The sequence below is a fragment of the Accipiter gentilis genome, chromosome 29 (genome assembly GCF_929443795.1).
Source record: "Accipiter gentilis chromosome 29, bAccGen1.1, whole genome shotgun sequence".
In the NCBI taxonomy this organism is placed as follows: domain Eukaryota; kingdom Metazoa; phylum Chordata; class Aves; order Accipitriformes; family Accipitridae; genus Astur; species Astur gentilis.
The window spans coordinates 3,996,418-4,010,225 of NC_064908.1; the positions used below are offsets into that span (position 1 = coordinate 3,996,418).

Below are 13,808 nucleotides of genomic sequence, written 5' to 3' on the forward strand. Positions count from 1 at the left end.
TGGCAGAGCACTAAAGCTATCGTTAAGATTATATAAGCCACCTAAAAAGAGAATAGTGCGATTGAGGGAAGGAGAGCTCGAACGGTGCAGGGATTGCTTACTGTAGCCTTTCCCTCTGTCCCATTATTAGACGTGAGGAAATAAACAGAACAAGGAAACAGAGGTAGCCAGGATTCTTTATTTCTGCTGTTGACAAAATTATGATCTTTTTTTTTTTTTTTTTTTTTTTTTGCTTGTTTTGAAGCACCTGGAAGAGAAGAAAAGATGACAGTGGAATTGAGCAAGCCTTTTCCCAAAGCTGTCTCTGCACCTGCAGAGGTGAGTCCTTTGTGAAGACATACATCTATCTATTCATACAGTTTTGGATACATTTTGTTATGTTTTGTTTGTAACTGGCTGCATGCTCCCAGTTTGAGTGTGTTCCTACCTTTCTGCACTTGGTAAGCGCTGCAGTGCTGTCGCAAGTCCTGTCACTCCTTTGAATAGGATTTCCAGACAATGTGTTAAACCCCAAGCTTTGAATTAATCTTATTATACCTGACAGTGAATAAGAAACCCTATTAGCACCAGATAAAATCTGCAAGGTTAATGTTTTTCGTCTCCGTGACTTTATCTGTGAGACTGGAAGAAGGAGATCTTAAAATCCTGGGCTAAGAACTTTAATAGAAAAGGCTAGAGGTTTGTATTAGAGGAAATGAGTCTGTCAGGGAATGCTGTCTTGGGGGAGCTTGTATGGCTTCCTGTTGCTGAAAAAGAATGTAATAGATTACAGCTAGAGTCTTCTGCTCTATTGAAGAAACTTGCTGTGTTGGGAAGTGTAGGCTTTTGAAACTATTTCCATAGCAAAGCATGGATCTTGTCACAGGGAACGTTTTATGGGGAAAAATGTCAGGTCTGAATGGTATTAACATGCTCTGTTCCACATGGAGCTGTTTCAGAGGGATTGCTACTGAGATTTTCTTAATGAAATCTCCATAGATTTTTGTCCTCTTAGTCCTCTTCTATTGTTTCCCTGTAGCCCTCTGATCAGAGTGCAACTAATTCTAAAGTTCAAGTGAAGAGCCTTGAAGAGATAATGTGGGAGAAGCGGCAACTGAAGCAACGCCAAGAAGAGAAGCTTCAGAAGGAAGCAGCTGCTGTGCTGTCTCCTACTGAACAGGCAATCAAGGATAGAACTCCAGCATCAGGGAGTCCTGAATCCAGTGTGGTTTCAGGGTCAGCTTATCAGCTTCCAAAGAGGATATGGGTGAAATCTCCGGGAGATGGGGTGGAAAGCCCCGGAAAGGGTGCTGCCGTATCACAAGGAAAAGGGGCAGCCCAACTTCTGGAATGGAAAGCTGAAAGTAAGTGTTGACTGTATGTTAAAGAGTTACTTTAGGTCATGCTTTGAAAGAAAGGCAGAGGGTGACAATTTTCACGTTGTAACTCTGGCTCCTTTTTGTAATTTCTTTGCACCTTCTTATAGCTTGTTGGTAAACAGAGTTTACGGTGTGGAAAATACTGCTGAGAATCTGGGAAATGGCAGTGTACTTGTGCTGGCTAAATACAATTAACTAGAAGGGTTGTGGTGCTGTTAAGAGAACCTGTTTGTTTGTTGTTTTTTTTTTCCTGAGGCAGAGCAAGACTGTATCAGTTCTCTCTTCCTTTTACTCTAGCCAAACCAAAGGGGTGCCTGAAGCCTTTGGATGGGAAAGCCACCTCTCCCACAAAGCAGCCACTGAAACGTAAGGCAGCCGAGAGTCATCCGTCTGCCGTGGCGGCTGTGAAGCCACTGAGTGCCACTGGTGGCGATACAAAGGAGCCTTCAGCTAAAAAAGCAGCTGTGGTAAGGAGAGCGGCTGAGGCAGTAGTGGGTCCCTAGTAAAATTTATGCCCAAGTTGTAGCCTCCTCTTGGAGAAAAGATGGAAGACTGAAATGTTCTACGGGTCTCCGTTCACTTTTAAATCCAAAAGTGGTCGACAGGACGCTCGTAGTACCTTTCTGCTCTTTACGAGGTGAATGGCAGTGTTTACATAATGCTCTGCCATGTCCCTTAATTGCTGCGTTCTTTAAGAAGACCCAAGGTCGTTAGTAAACGTTAAGGGAATGCTAACTTTTCTTCAGGTGTGCCCTGGCTCTGTATTTTGGTTAAGGCTCAGCACTGCCAGAGGAGAAGCAGCGGAGGAAGAATCTGCAAAGCAGTCTTTGACCTGTGTATCATAAAAACCATCTTGCTTCTTCCTAGGCCCTTGTTCCGGCTTTGCCAGAGGGCAGCCTCTTCTCCATAGGCGGGAGAGGAAAACCCCAAACCAGGTAACAACCACAACTTGTTCTTTCGCTTCATCAGTGTGCCTTTCACGTGAAACGAAGGTTGTTGGTCTTTTTTTTCACACGTGGAAAAATGAGAGTTTTGAGATAATTCATGCCAAAATCCAGCAGAGGAAAAACTCGTCTGAAATAATAAGTTTCTAGGAGCTGGCTGGACTGCTTATCTAGATCCTTGTCTGAAAATGCTGCAAGTTGGTACAGCTTTTCAGTGGCTTCTTGGGTTTTCTGAACGCCTGCGGAGGTTGACTTGGTCACCCTTTTGCAGTCAAATTAGTAAAGGTGGCAAAGTGCCTGTGGCGACAAAAACGGAACCTTCTTTGCCAGACCCCAGATGCTGTGTCTTCGCGGATAAATCCCCAAACTGCAAAATGTACCTGCTGATACATTGGACTCTAGAAGCAGCCCCAGGTTAATTGAATAACAATCCCTGCGTAAGGCTGAGGGGTAGGAGGGATTAACTACCATTTTAAGAGCTGGTTTGCAGAAAACATCTCTCTGCTTAAGGAATGTCATACACTGATTTGCTCTCTTTCTTGTTCTTCCCAGTCCTGAACTGCATCCTGGAAGCCCGGCAGACTCTGTGGCACCGTCAGAGGTCTCAAGCTCGACCTCAGCTTCCTCAGGAGTAGCAGTAAAGACAGAGGGGTTGAGCTCCACAGGGGCCTGGGAAGCCCCCTTCTCTGTAGAAGACGACTTTGAGCAGTTTCTTTGGGAGATCTCAGGAGGCAAACTGGAAGAGATAATTGACCCGGACCCAGAGAAGGATGAGGATGAGCTCCTCATGGAGCTTGCTGAAATGCTGGACACCTGAAGCGCATAGTCTTAAGGCTTAAAATAAAGAAAGAAATAAATGGAAACTGATTCTTTTGTTGGATACCCAGAGGTGATTCTTTTTCTAGCTGAGGCTTTGCAAGGAGTCTTAAAGCACAGGTGAACTGGTAGACATTGGGAGTATCTGCACGCAGTTGTCTTAAGATTCCCTGCTGGTCAGACATGCGGTCTGAATTTGTGACCCTGCAGAAGACAGCTGAGACTGGGGTCTATTGTGTACCCTGCCACCAGGGATCGTTTTCCCTAGCAGCTACCTTTTGAATCATTTTCTTAAAGTTTTGAAGAACTTGAGTCTCTTCCTACGAGGATTTGTGAAGGTGGGGCGGCCCTCAGGCATTTGCTGCTGGCAGAGGAAAAATCGGTTGTCGGAGTGGATTGTCAATACTTTCTCTTTGGAAGAAAACACTTGCGTGCTTTGATAGTCCACTGTGCTGTCTTTGTTCCTAGAGGAAAGGTCTGAAACCAAAACTGAGCAAACTGCTGTTCCGGCTCCAGAAGGGTCACCCAGCCCCAAGCTGCCGATGCTTTATCCTGCCAAAGGACTTTCTCCCGCTGGGAGCAAGCATGGAGTTTCTGCCAGCATGGGTCGGTCGGTCGGTCGGTCGCTCGTGGACTTTGGGAGAGAGGAAGAGCGCGCGAGAGCCCGGCGAGGAAGGCTTTCCCCTCGCTGCTTCCCTCCTCCTGCTCTGTTGTCAGCCTTCACTGTCCCCGGCCTAGGCTCTGTCCGTGGAGACGAGGTTTGGTGTATGCCATGGTTTCTGTAAATATTTTATTTTTCGCTGTTATGCCCGTATTCTCCTGAAGGTCCTGTATTAAATGTAGCCTGGCCGCCTCCGCCTTTACCGGTAGTTGAGCTGTTCCCCATGACAGCAGTTAACAGCATTTTTACCAAACCCTGGCGCAGGAAAGGTGCAGGTGCGTGGTCTGTCTGTGGGGCGTCCTTAACGCTCCGCTCCAGAACCTCATCTTCCGCTACCTGCAGAACGTGAGTACCGCCGGGCTGCCGCGGCTTCGGCCCCGTGTGCGAGGAACGTCCTGGTGCTTCTTGCGCAGGGCCCTTTGAGCCGTGTGGGGAGCGGGGCGGCACACCGGACGGGTCTTTCCGAGCATGCGGCTAGAAGGCTGCATCACTGTGAGTCTCAGGATCTCTTTGGATTGGGTGTTTTGTTGGTTGTTCTTCAAATTTATAAAACTGTTTCTTCCTGTCAGGAAAAACTAGCGTGGGGGGTGCCTCTCCAATTAATAGTCTTAATTGTCCAGCCCACGTCAGCACAGCTCACGATAGTTTGTGTCGTTGTTGCTGAAGTTTAGAGCAGGGCACGTAGCTCAGCGGCGGCTTTTGTTGCTGATTTTTAGGGCTTTGATGAATGTGTGAACTTGGTGCCGGACGACGCAGAGGAAATTCACTCCAAACCAAAATCAAGGAAACAGCTGGGTATGTCAGTATGTCTGTGTAAGCCGAGCGATGCCTGAAACCTGGCTGCGTGAGCCTTCCCCGTAGCAAGGCTTTAAAGCATGAAAGGTGTGAAGAGGGTTGAGTTTGGAGTACAGTGAGCGGATACGGGCTAGGTCTCGGTTCCTGCTGTTTCTTGAGCTGGTGGTTTTGTTGAACGTGAAGGAGAAAGAATCTGCCTCTGCCTGAGACGAGTCTTTGTCTTTCAAATGTGCGTAACAACGGATGGGCTGCGCTGCACTTTTTCTGCAGCCCGGGTGGCTGGAGGGGTCCAGTCAAACTCCTGCTCAGGAATATGGAAGGCGACAAGCGGAATGCTGAGCTGCTTGGACATTCAAAAGAGCTAGATCTGAGGGGATTTCTCTTGTTCCCCCCATGGTGGTGGATATAGTAAAGTTGCACTATACAGGTGTGTCTCACTTCCTAGGGAAAAGAAATGGCACCTTCTAGACCGTGAATTCCTCCTGATTTGTGTTGGAATGCCTCTGCTGGGCAAAGCAGTGGTCCTTACTTGCCTTCCATTTAGGAGTTGGCTTGTGCAAACTGCAGAAATCGTGCTTGAAATTTCATTTAATTATCAATGGCATCAGCAGCACATCCAGTAATTTCTAGGAGGAGATGCGTAGGAATCTGCAGGACACAACAGTCTGTTTTCGAAGGTGCTAAGGGTGAAAAGTGAATAGTCCCATCAATACTGAAGAAGGGAAGGAACCCTTGCACTTAACAACTGTTTTTCTTCCCTTTGACAAGCAGTCAAAACCCAATAACTAACATGAGAACCCACCTTGTCCTCTCTTTATTTCAGATTTGGGAAAATTCCCTGCCAGAAAAAAAAAAAAAACTCCTGGAAAATCCGCTAGTGTTTATGTGAGTAGAAGGTTCCAACCTTTTGCTATTAATTTGTAAGAACCATTTCATTCCGTTTTGTCCAAGAGAGTCAGAAATACTTGCACGGAAACGCGCAGCGTCTGAATGAAAGGGGTCAGAACCGCTTGAATTTGAGCTTTATCTGGTGTGGTTGCAGGTTTTATGGCATTTAGTATCTTTAAAAGGGTAAGAATCAAAGTATCTGACTTCGCATGAAGAAAACCTGCTTGTGGCTAAAGAAGATCAGTTTCAGCTCTGGAGGCACCAAAAAATCATCAGCTGTCGAACTGGACCTAAGCCATCTTTTCAAACCTTCCGTGATCTTGCTGCAATGCATGATGATGGATATATGGATTAGAGAAGAGCGTATGAAGGCAAACTTGTAGCATTGGCTCTGATGTAAAAAGAGAACAAATTCTTTCCTAAAAATCAAAGTCATCCCAAATTCTTGGTATCATGCAGCCATGCCACTTGCAAAGGAAGCATTTCCCTGCCTCTCAAAGCTTGCGGTATCCTCGATCTGCTGTCTCCCTGCTGTTAATTGATTGCAACTCCGCGTGTCCGATTAGGGCTGAGAGTTGCTCTCGCTACGGATATCGTGCAACATAGGCTGTGCACGCTCGCGTGTGTAGAAACGTTGATACTGTATGCGTGTAGGTAGGTATGCCTGTTTGTGTGCTGACCCCCAAATCCCTCGTGTTATAAAGCATCAGCCTTGAAGGCACATTCATCAAACCGTTACGTAGATCTTTTGGGTTTGCCGGTTCCCTCAAAATGAGAGACTTTCTATGCAGTCTGCTGTGGCAAATAGCCCCACATTCTAATTTTCACTCTCACTCTTGCTGACTTTATCATCACTCGCTCTTGGTGTGTGCATAAACAGGTATGTGTATGTATGTCCAGACAGTATTTAACAGGTAGAGTTGACTAAAACAACTGTAAGGAGTGGAAATTCTGGCTATTCTGCTTCAGCTGTGGACAACTTGGCTTCAGATTCTCATCCAGAGAATGAGATGTGTTAGCAAGAGCTTGTCCTGCGCTTCAGACGACATGATGGGTGGTTTGCATACGCATCATAGTGCAGCATTCTCTGTGTAACTTGTGACACCGAGGGCGCTGTCAGGCTAGTGGAGTGCGGTGACCAGCAGGTAAATCATCAGCAGCTGTCTGCGTCTGGGGTAAGGCTGACGGATTGACAAGGGGGATGAGAACACGTAGTTCCTGGGGCTCTGCCTTCCTTGTGATCTGGCTGTCCTAATCAACAGGGGGGGCGTTAAGCATCTTTAATATTTTTGTAAGCGATTAAAGGCACAAAGCAGAGCAGCAAGAGAGACTGCCCAAGTGAAATACTTTGTGCTTTATAACCCGCAAGTACCCACAGGTAGGGGCAATAATACTCCTCTCGTGCGTTAGCTGGGGTGCAACAAAAAAGGTTAGACCGGGGAGTAGGACTGTTTCTCCTTTTTCACTTACTGATACCTTTCTTTAGGGTTACTTTGAAAAAGACGATTTGACTGATCGAGCCGTCAGGAGACTTTCCGTCCAAGAAAGAGCAAAGCCAGCTCTTACGAGGACTGGAGGAAGTCCCTGCTGAGAGCGAACCCTTCGAACCTGAGCTCGTTCTCAGACGGTGTCGATTATGTCCAAGCAAGGGGACGACTGCTACTTCTATTTCTATTCCACCTGTGACAAGGTATGTTTGGGCTGCTTTTGCTTTGGGGTTTCTTGTTGAGTTTTTAGGAGAGGAGGGGGCGGAGACATCCAGATGTCTGTTAACTTAAGAAGCAGTTAGATTCTGCTTCCAGTTCTACTAGCATGGATAATTTTTGAGGCTGTACTCTTTTAATTTCCTCTTTGTGGGTTTCCTTTTGGTTACAGGGAGACAGCTGTTCCTTCCGCCACTGTGCGGCTGCTCTGGGAAGTGAGAGAGTGTGCAGGCGGTGGCAGGAGGGTCGCTGTTTCAAGCCTACCTGCAGATTGAGACACATGGAAGTCGATGTGAGTGTTTGCCTAAAGATGTGTTCTCCAACTAAATCCCTGAAAGCATTTTTCCTTGCTGTCGGCAGACTGAATGTGCTTGTACGTGCTAGATTTACTTGCTTTCAAATGATACTGGTTTCTGTTACTTGGAGGGGGGTGGGAGGAAGTTGGGGGAAGAAAAATCAATTTCTGAGGTATACCTCAGCAAGACATTTTTGTATTAGGTGCTGGCGTTGTTCTGACGTCTTGGGGTAGCACAGGGCGGGGAGGGAGAAGATGGGAAGGAAATAAGGCTCTGAAAGAGAACTTGAGATAGATTCAAGCTAGGCAGTTCAAGGCATTTTTCCCCTCTGAATAATCCCAGTATTTTGCACATTGTCTTAGTTTAACCCACCCTGAACTGATGTGTGCGAGCCCGCGACTTCTCCAACGGAACGACAGGAAAGCTAGATAATATGTAGTAGTTACAGCTTACGCAAGTTTTGTCGATCTGCCCTGAAATGCTTTCAGTGATAGACTGCCCTTGGGAATGATGTTTCCGCACTGCACTGCACTGCGATAGCCCTGTCTCTGGCATGACGTGTAACTATGTCTCTTAGCAAGCCTAAGGCGAGTGTTACCACGAGCTTTTCTTTCTTTCTGTCTTCAGAAAAAGCGCAGTGAGATTCCTTGCTACTGGGAGAATCAACCAGCTGGCTGTCAGAAATCCAACTGCGCGTTCCATCACACGAAAGGACGCTATGTTGATGGGCGCTTCTTCCCGCCAAGCAAAAGTGAGTTTCTTGGGCCCTTTTCCTTTAAGCATGAAAGAATTAATTCTGAATATTACTTCGGAGTGGGTACAATGCCGTAGAAGGCATCAAGTAACTGCTCACTGATGAGCGTAGGGAGAAGTGAGCAGTCACAGGCTCTCAGCTAAACGGACTGTAATTCTGGTGTTTAATTTTTTCTTTCATGCTCAGCTTCTCTGTGCTTTGTGTGATCTTTGCACTTCAGGTGGCTTTCCCTTCATTTCATCCTTTCTGGAGGGTAGGGTGGTGAGATGAGTGTGTGAAGGGAAGCCGTTGTTCCTAGTGTGTTCGTAGGGGTGGGGAATAGGAAACTCTGAATTCAGCAGCCAGGTGGGTTGTCTACCTTATCTACCGTATCTAGACAGTGAGTGCAAGGTTGGGGTGACAGTTTTACATGGCCAAATGAGAGATGGTCCTCGTCTTCCTCTAGCTACGCTTCCAAGTCCACCTGAGCCTGCAGAAGATGATGTGAAAATGGCTCAGGCGTCACTGCAGCAAAACACACTTTCTGTCCAGTCAAGTCCCACTCCGCAGCTGAGGGGGGTGATGAAAGTGGAAAGCTCTGAAAAGGTCCCAAGTCCTACACATCCTCCAGCCAGTTGTAATCAGTGCTGCAGATGACGATGAAGATGGGTACTTTTTGCTTACTGAAGGCATTTCTACTGGAGGTGAATGTATAACTTCACAGAGTGCCTGAACTGTGTCGTGTTTAAAGCTACGGACGAGAGTCTGGAGTCTTAAATATTTTTTTCCCCGGTATAGCTCTCGCTTATATGAGCCTGTCAAGTCAATGCAGCTGTTTAAAAAACACCTCCCGCAAACAGTTGCTTGTAGTTAAGAATGCGAACAGAATATGAACCGTGGACTGAAACGTCGTTGTACGAGCTACATGAGCATGAAACGCCTTGTATAATCCCTGCTCCATAACTGAAGAGGTTTTATTTTGGACTTTCAGAGCAGCTTTCTGAAGAAGGAGGTGAAACTAAAACACCTGTCCAGCAACCAGCAACACAAGCCCATAGTGGATCGCGGATAATTTCCACTGGGAAACGCAGGGCTGATACAAAGCAAGGTATTCTAGCAGCTGTAGTAGGATGGCTTGGAAGGAGAACTTGACGATGAACTCCAAAGTGATATGTTCTAAATCTACAGTAGAACATCGGGTAGCTGGATGGAGTCAGTTATTTCCACGAGCTCATTCCTGTCTAATACTGTCGTGTGTCCCTTGGGTCAGACAGGTCAACTCCTCCTTGTAGACTTTTGTAAAACAAAAGAGAGCCACAGCGTGGAGTTGAAATGCCTGCAAATGTGTCCTTTCAAACACTGTGGGAAGAAGCCATGTCTAATGGAATCTAATATCGTGTAGATGGATTAAAACGCTTAAAACTGCAGGTTTTACTCTGTAGGGTGGGAGGAGGGGTGAAGAAGGGTGCCAATCGCTTACCAAAATACCCATCCGTTCTATGGCTTTTTGTCCTGGTGGGGAGTGTTGAGAGGGTTTATTTGGAAGACTTTGGAAGGGTTCTGAGCTGTCAGAAGCTTGAGGATGTGTGCTCTTCAACATGTGCCTTTAGGCCTCAGCTTCATTAATGATTTTCTGTTTCCAGAGGACAATTTAAATTTTGGAATAAAAACACTTGAAGAAATCAAATTGGAGAAACTAAAGGAAAAAACAAAAAGCCAAGGTGGTGAGTTAATATCCCCTACTTGTAGTGACTACTATTGTTTCCATTTCATGGCTCCTCAACCAAAAGGTTAAGTAATAATTAAGATAATTCAGACACGTCTGCCTGCTGGTGCTGCCTTTTCTAATGGAAACCATGCTTTTAGGCTTCCAGGCCCTGGTTTGATTGCAAATATTTGGCATTTGTAGGTGCTCAGTTTGTTGTGTTGCAGTAAAAGATACAGAAGGGGTTTTTATCAGCCTGACATTAAGCCATAGCTCATCATGTATTACACCACCTTACAGACCCTCCAGTGTGCTTAATTGGACTCTCATGTTCCTGAAGTTGAGTGAGATTTGTGAATGAGCTAATGTGTCGACAGCACGTGGCAGAAGTAGCGGTTGGGTGAAGTGCAGTAGCAGCAGAGAGTGAGGCTAATGTCAATACGAGTGTCAGTATGCAAATAAGGGGATAACTGGGAAAACCGGGCAGTAATGCAAGGGCAGACCTATAGAAGATGGTATTATACAAGTAGCCAATTTTTGAAGCGTTGACCAGGCTGACGGTGGCTCTTGCGGACAGTAGCGTGATACGAGTCTGTGTATAAGTGGTGGTGTTCAGATCTGCACAAATTCCTTTGAAAGGCAAAAACCGTGGGGCACTACTACTACGCGTAGTCACTCGTTTCTGTGGTTTGGCTACCAGAAGAGTGCCTTTTGCCGGGACGTGGGCTAGAAGGACAATGCTCTTAGTGGCTACTGGCTTCTGTGCAGTGAAGAGCTAGATTAGTCTTTGTCTTAGGGGAGGAGCCCGTGATTCAACTGAATCTTGGCGAGAGGATGGGAAAACGGAAAGCCTCCAGAGGAAGAGCTTTTTGTGAGGCGTTGTTCGGGTGCCCTCATCTAAACGTGACTATGTTGAAGGGTATTTTTGCTGCGTGCCGGAGGAAAATACATTTTGGCAGAGATGTGTATTGACGGCAGGCAGAAGTGGCAAATTTGGTTAGCAGCTGATAGGCAAATCTAAGAAAAGATCCCCGGAAGCATGGAAGTTTGTGGCTGACTGTTCTAAAATCCGCCTCCAGAGAAACGTTCTTAAAGTATTGCCTGTTTCCTCTCTTTCTGAAGCTGGTAAAAGTGTCCTTCCGTTAAAGCGCAAGCTTGCTGACAGGCTGGGGAAGAAGACAGAGGTTCTGGAGAGTGCTGACAAAGCACCAAAGAGAGGTGCAGCTACTAAGCAGACATGGGGATTTGATGCACAGATTTTCTGTTTAGGTTTGCTGTTTGTCCTTTCTTCTAGTGGTTCTTTGTGCGTGTTGGTTGCGGGCTCAAGGTAGCTCTGAATCCCAGTGACGTGACGGCTCTCATTTCGAAACGTGAACAGCAAATGGAGATTTATGCAGCCTGCCGAACTTTTTCTGTTCTCTCTTGTAGTTCAAGTCCCCAGGTCTCTGAAGGAGAGGCTAGGACTGCCCTCTGAACAGAGCCGTACAGAGACAGGTACGAACTGGCTATTAAGTATGCTTTCCCCTTTTGTCTTTCCATGAGCTTTCATACAGCCCTAAAAGTGAATTTAAAAAACCCTGCCTGATTCCTCTTGCTCGAGTGCTGAAGCTCGAGTGCTGTTTAGCTGCTGGCTAAATACACTTAACTAGAAGGACTGTGGCGCTGTTAAGAGAACCTGTTTGTTTGTTGGGTTTTTTTTTCCTGAGGCAGAGCAAGACGGTATCAATTCTCTCTTCCTTTTACTCTAGCCAAACCAAAGGGGTGCCTGAAGCCTTTGGATGGGAAAGCCACCTCTCCCACAAAGCAGCCACTGAAACGTAAGGCAGCCGAGAGTCATCCGTCTGCCGTGGCGGCTGTGAAGCCACTGAGTGCCACTGGTGGCGACGGGAAGGAGCCTTCAGCTAAAAAAGCGGCTGTGGTAAGGAGAGCGGCTGAGGCAGTAGTGGGTCCCTAGTAAAATTTATGCCCAAGTTGTAGCCTCCTCTTGGAGAAAAGATGGAAGACTGAAATGTTCTACGGGTCGCCGTTCCCTTTTAAATCCAAAAGTGGTCGACAGGACGCTCGCAGTACCTTTCTGCTCTTTACGAGGTGAATGGCAGTGTTTACATAATGCTCTGCCATGTCCCTTAATTGCTGCGTTCTTTAAGAAGACCCAAGGTCGTTAGTAAACGTTAAGGGAATGCTAACTTTTCTTCAGGTGTGCCCTGGCTCTGTATTTTGGTTAAGGCTCAGCAATGCCAGAGGAGAAGCAGCGGAGGAAGAATCTGCAAAGCAGTCTTTGACCTGTGTATCATAAAAACCATCTTGCTTCTTCCTAGGCCCTTGTTCCGGCTTTGCCAGAGGGCAGCCTCTTCTCCATTGGCGGGAGAGGAAAACCCCAAACCAGGTAACAACCACAACTTGTTCTTTCGCTTCATCAGTGTGCCTTTCACGTGAAACGAAGGTTGTTGGTTTTTTTTTTCACACGTGGAAAAATGAGAGTTTTGAGATAATTCATGCCAAAATCCAGCAGAGGAAAAACTCGTCTGAAATAATAAGTTTCTAGGAGCTGGCTGGACTGCTTATCTAGATCCTTGTCTGAAAATGCTGCAAGTTGGTACAGCTTTTCAGTGGCTTCTTGGGTTTTCTGAACGCCTGCGGAGGTTGACTTGGTCACCCTTTTGCAGTCAAATTAGTAAAGGTGGCAAAGTGCCTGTGGCGACAAAAACGGAACCTTCTTTGCCAGACCCCAGATGCTGTGTCTTCGCGGATAAATCCCCAAACTGCAAAATGTACCTGCTGATACATTGGACTCTAGAAGCAGCCCCAGGTTAATTGAATAACAATCCCTGCGTAAGGCTGAGGGGTAGGAGGGATTAACTACCATTTTAAGAGCTGGTTTGCAGAAAACATCTCTCTGCTTAAGGAATGTCATACACTGATTTGCTCTCTTTCTTGTTCTTCCCAGTCCTGAACTGCATCCTGGAAGCCCGGCAGACTCTGTGGCACCGTCAGAGGTCTCAAGCTCGACCTCAGCTTCCTCAGGAGTAGCAGTAAAGACAGAGGGGTTGAGCTCCACAGGGGCCTGGGAAGCCCCCTTCTCTGTAGAAGACGACTTTGAGCAGTTTCTTTGGGAGATCTCAGGAGGCAAACTGGAAGAGATAATTGACCCGGACCCAGAGAAGGATGAGGATGAGCTCCTCATGGAGCTTGCTGAAATGCTGGACACCTGAAGCGCATAGTCTTAAGGCTTAAAATAAAGAAAGAAATAAATGGAAACTGATTCTTTTGTTGGATACCCAGAGGTGATTCTTTTTCTAGCTGAGGCTTTGCAAGGAGTCTTAAAGCACAGGTGAACTGGTAGACATTGGGAGTACCTGCACGCAGTTGTCCTGAACTTCCCTGCTGGTCACACACATAGTGTGAATTTGTGACCCTGCAGAAGACAGCCGAGACTGGGGTCTATTCTGTACCCTGCCACCAGGGATCATTTTTCTTAGCAGCTACCTTCTGAATCATTTTCTTAAAGTTTTGATGAACTTGTGTGTCTTCCTACGAGGATTTGTGAAGGTGGGGCAGCCCTCAGGCACTTGCTGCTGGCAGAGGAAAAATCGGTTGTCGGAGTGGATTGTCAATACTTTCTCTTTGGAAGAAAACACTTGCGTGCTTTGATAGTCCACTGTGCTGTCTTTGTTCCTAGAGGAAAGGTCTGAAACCAAAACTGAGCAAACTGCTGTTCCGGCTCCAGAAGGGTCACCCAGCCCCAAGCTGCCGATGCTTTATCCTGCCAAAGGACTTTCTCCTGCTGAGACTTCTGCCAAGCATGGGTCAGTCAGTCGGTCACTCGCTCGTGGACTTTGGGAGAGAGGAAGAGCGCGCAAGAGCCCAGCGAGGAAGGCTTCCCCCTCGCTGCTTCCCTCCTCCTGCTCT

General features: G+C 46.8%; 2 protein-coding genes across 2 annotated transcripts in view; one reads left to right on the top strand and one right to left on the bottom strand.

Moving 5' to 3' along the window:
• Window positions 1–13,111, top strand: part of LOC126052353 (zinc finger CCCH domain-containing protein 11A-like) — a 46,009-nt gene extending 32,898 nt beyond the window's left edge. The window contains exons 7-10 of the mRNA XM_049832904.1: window positions 1,019–1,343; window positions 11,648–11,817; window positions 12,218–12,285; window positions 12,847–13,111. Of these exons, the coding sequence (XP_049688861.1) occupies window positions 1,019–1,343; window positions 11,648–11,817; window positions 12,218–12,285; window positions 12,847–13,111 (828 nt within the window). The remainder of the gene's footprint in view (window positions 1–1,018; window positions 1,344–11,647; window positions 11,818–12,217; window positions 12,286–12,846) is intronic.
• The window catches only part of LOC126052340 (zinc finger CCCH domain-containing protein 11A-like), a 95,777-nt gene that overhangs the window by 63,020 nt on the left and 18,949 nt on the right, over window positions 1–13,808 (bottom strand). The gene's annotated exons all lie outside the window — the stretch shown is intronic.